The sequence below is a fragment of the Theropithecus gelada genome, unplaced genomic scaffold (genome assembly GCF_003255815.1).
Source record: "Theropithecus gelada isolate Dixy unplaced genomic scaffold, Tgel_1.0 HiC_scaffold_3354, whole genome shotgun sequence".
In the NCBI taxonomy this organism is placed as follows: Eukaryota; Metazoa; Chordata; class Mammalia; order Primates; family Cercopithecidae; genus Theropithecus; species Theropithecus gelada.
In genome coordinates, this window is record NW_020259859.1 from 85 (window position 1) to 4638 (window position 4554).

The 4554-nt window shown below is 33.1% G+C and overlaps 1 protein-coding gene across 1 annotated transcript; it reads left to right on the forward strand.

Annotated features, from left to right (window-relative positions):
• Positions 1 to 446: 446 nt before the first annotated feature.
• LOC112617690 (tripartite motif-containing protein 49D-like) lies at positions 447 to 3225 on the forward strand (the record flags this gene model as incomplete). Its single annotated transcript, XM_025374398.1, has 3 exons — positions 447 to 469; positions 1332 to 1429; positions 2548 to 3225. Coding segments are annotated over 3 exons (621 nt in total), but the record flags the coding sequence as incomplete, so codon positions are not given.
• Positions 3226 to 4554: the final 1329 nt, after the last annotated feature.

A 4554-nucleotide genomic window follows, 5' to 3' on the forward strand; every position in this document is an offset into this window, starting at 1 on the left:
GTAATATACTTTGGTTTGCTAAACATGTATAAAATAGTGAGTGATTCATTTACATTTAGGTTAATATGAGGATATGGCAAGATCAGAAGTTATGGGAATCTAGGATCTCACTAATATTATTTTTGGGTCCACTCATTTGGGTAATAGGTTCTGGGAAAGATGACTGAGTAGGTTATGCGAGGGTACCACAGAGCATAGACCCTCTGGACCTCTTCCCCCTTCACCTCTTTAGAGATTGTCTTCAAGACTCAGACTTTCCCAGGACATTAATTAATGACAATACGACTAACTGGGTTTTTCATTACAGAAGAAATAGAAAATGCTTTGCAGAAGAGAAGATGGTAGGGAAATAATATCTTCAGAAACTGACACCAAATTTCACACTGAACTTAGTGAAAGATGCATCTTGTGAAATGCACTAATTCTTTGTATTTTTTTTTTTACAGGGTTTTGGAGACATATTACACAGGTGAGTATGTACCTAGATTTTAGCATACGTTCTTTTAGTTTCCACAAATATTAAAGCAGGTTCTACCAAAGTCATGGCATAAATGATTAAGATATTGATACTACTTTTTTTTGGCATCTACTTTCATTCCCACACCAGAAAAGACAAGACCACTAAATAAATACATAAATAGATAGTGAAATAAAATTTTAAAAATGTTTATTCCTGATTTTGTTTTATTTCTTAAAAGCCTGCATAGGTGAAAGATAAAGTTTTGTTTTGTGGATAGTGAGAAAGTCGCCAGAGGAAACAGGAGAGAAGTGGGGGGAAGTATTTTGGCAGTGAAAAAGTGTTGGTGATTTGTTGTTTATACATATATACATATCAGTTAACAGTTCTGAAAAATAGATTGAAAAAACTGCGGAGTGTTAGAACTGTATAAGTCCCTAGGGAAGCTTGTTTCTAAAAAGCAGATCTTGCTGCCTAGAACAAGTTTCGCATCCTTTATCCTGAAAAGGAAACAGCAGATGCTGCAGTCTCCCCAGAACCCCACTATTTCAGACAAAGATCTTAGGAGAGTCTGCCAAGAAGTGGAACTCAGAATTTCATTTCTAAATATTCTCAAGGCCATAAGGCTAAGGCACCTTACATATTTGGGGCAAAAAAAGAGAAAGATCAGACTGAATTCTGACTCAGACTCCCCCACCATGCTTTAAAATTCAGAAACTATAAATAGTAATTAATTTCAAATAGGAAGTAATAATTTTTGAATTGTCAAATTTGTGGATTCAAAGGATTCTCATGAAATGTCTTTCAAATACAAATAGTGATTTTTATTTATTTTATGGTTGTAGATGTTGTAACTGCTGGTTTTTCCTTGCAGGAGTGAGTCCGTGCTGCTGCACATGCCCCAGCCTCTGAATCTAGAGCTCAGTGCAGGGCCCATCACTGGACTGAGGGACAGGCTCAACCAGTTCCGAGGTAAGTCTCCACCCACAGGCAGCACTCCCACTATCTAAATATTATTATTGTTAGAATCACATAGGTAATATTTCACCCTTTATCAAATATTTTACTTCTTTATAGCCATAAGTGAACAATATAATCATGCGATCCTTTTGTATCTGTGTCTGTATTTATAACAGACTTACAGCATTAAGTTTGAAAGATTGTGAAAAACAAATACATTATCGCCTCATATGTACTGAGTTACATAATGGGAAAAAGGAGTAGTGTAGCAAATCTTAAAAAGAAGCAAATGAAACAATGCTCAGAATGAAAGTGAGTTATTTAATGTTAAATACAAAATTTTACATTTCTTTAGTGTATTCATTTGAACAGCTAAGAACTATTCTTTTGGGGAATATAGTTTACTGGAGATTCTTGGGGTTTTTTTTATTTTTTTAAATGGTTATATATTATGTATTGCAAAAAAATTAGTTAATGGGTAAAAATAAAAAGAAGAAATCATTTTGTGAAAACAAGTAAAATTACAAACAAAAAGAAGTTCAGTTTAATTGCAATATGATAAGCGACATGTTAAGTCTAAAATCCAGCTTCAGCCCCGAGCTAGCATTGAGGACCACAGAGAGACTGATTTTAACTGTTCAAATGAATACACTCAAAGATTTTGCAGAATCTGCTTTAAATTGTCAGTTATGACATGTACTTATAGATTTTTATCCAGTTAGCTAGAGCAGTTCTTGCGTAACTGAAAGTCTTCACATTCTTTCCCAAATGATAGCACTAGTTTTTAAGAATAAGAAATGCTTCTAAGTAATGATCTTCACCACAGCATAGCATTTAGGGTACATAATGTGTAAATTTTGCTTTGAAAATTGGATTGAAAGAAGTTGGTTTTACATTTCTCTCTCAATACGTAAGTTTTCAAAACATTTTTAATATCTGTGGTTAGCATTTTGTCTTGGAGATAATATTAATCATCTCTATACTTTATTAAAAGTTACAAGCAAAATTGTCCTTGTGACTTTACATTTCCTGGTAAAGTAACTTCTTGATAGAACAATTTGTCCTTATTTACACATGTCTACACATGTTTTCTTTCTTTCTATTTATTTATTTATTTATTTATTTTGCAGTGGATATTACTCTGCATCATGATGAAGCCAACAGTCATATCTTTCAATATGGAGATTTGAGAATTATTTGTATTGGATGTGACCATCAAAATGCGCCCCATACCACTGCAACACCTACAAGTTTTCTTGCATGGGGTACTCAGACTTTCACCTCCGGCAAATACTACTGGGAGGTCTATGTGGGGGACTCTTGGAACTGGGCTTTTGGTGTCTGTAATAAGTTTTGGAAAGAGAATAATCAGAATGACAATATATATGGAGAGGAGGGACTCTTTAGTCTTGCATGTGTTAAGAATGACATTCAGTTCAGTCTCTTTACCACCTCCGCACTTACACTGCAATACGTCCCAAGACCTACCAGTCACGTAGGATTATTCCTGGATTGTGAAGCTGGAACTGTGAGCTTTGTTGATGTTAATCAAAGCTCCCTTATATACACCATCCCTAATTGCTCCTTCTCACCTCCTCTCAGGCCTATCTTTTGCTGTATTCACCTCTGACCAGTGACAAATCACAAATGTGTTCATTTGCTGTGGGAACCGCTTTATCCCAGGAAGCCCTCTTCATTGTGCCTTATCAAACAGGACAAATAAGTTCTGTTTTATGTCTTCAATTGCCTTCTAATGTTATTAAAATTCATTTATTGTGTCACTATTAAATATGGTAAAAATACTAAAAGTATATGTATTGGTACTTTATTAAATAATTTTTGAAAAATCATTATTAATGATCATGGCATAAAATATATTCTCTGTTTTTTTTTCTTTATTTCTGAGTGTCACTGAGTGAAACAATAGATGACAGACATGTCTTAATGAAGTTAAAATCAATGGAAGAGAGGCAGGATCTTTTGCTTCGTGGAAAAAACTTGGAGTGAAGTCTCAATGATAACTAGGAAATGTTTTTCTTTCTCTTTATCTAGCTATATCACACTTATCCATCATGTTTAATTGTACTGATCTATCCTTTGAGTTAATATTATTTGACCTTCTATACTGGGCTTTATTTTCAATTCTCACTACATATATAAATAATCCTGCATTATTAGTGTGCTCTTCTACCTTGAAATACACAAGGTGATCAGACTAATGCTGGATTAATTGAGTATTTTTTAAAAAGTTACTAAATATTGACTCCTACCTCAAACCATACACAGTCATTTCCAAATAGATTTGAGTCCTGAAGGTAAGGGGATCATGATACAATATTCTCATAAGGATTTCTTAACCAGTATAAAAATTAATAATTAAAAAAATTAGTTGGTTTGTATTAATAATGATGACTTCTGTGTTTCAAAACACATGAAACAAGAAATAAAATGCGAACCAATAGTGGAGAAAGATATTCCCCTGAACATATATAAAATAACATACAATACATGTACATGATGAATACTTAAAATGTAATAAATAAAAGACAATGAACTCGATATAAGATTGGGTACAATATCTGAACAGACACTTTACAGAACTGGATACATAAATAACTGACCAAATATAAAAATGTGCTCACTTTCATTAGTCTTATAAAAGTAAGAATTAATCCACCAGTTGTACCACAGTCCCCCATAAAAATGACCAAAATTTAAAGACACATAATATTGTGAGCTGTCACAGATACAGAATAAATGAAATTTATTCATGGCTGGGGAGATATAAATGGAAATTATATTTGGGAAAACTGACTATTCACATTCCTTACGCATAGGCTAGATATTCGAATTCTAAAATATAGTCAACTGATTGCCTACATATACTTTAAGATATACACAATATTGTTCAATGCATCAGTTTTTATAGTAGCTCCAAATTAGGTACAAAATATTCTTCAACACTAGAATGGCTAAATTGTGGTGTGTTTATACAAAATAATCATATAAGACAGAGAGTAAACTCCCTGAATGCAACAAAACTGATGTGTCTCAGAAACAAGTTAATAAACATTTGTCAATTTAAACAATAAATTGAAGTTAAGAAAGGACTATTCCATGTAAATATAAGCAACTGT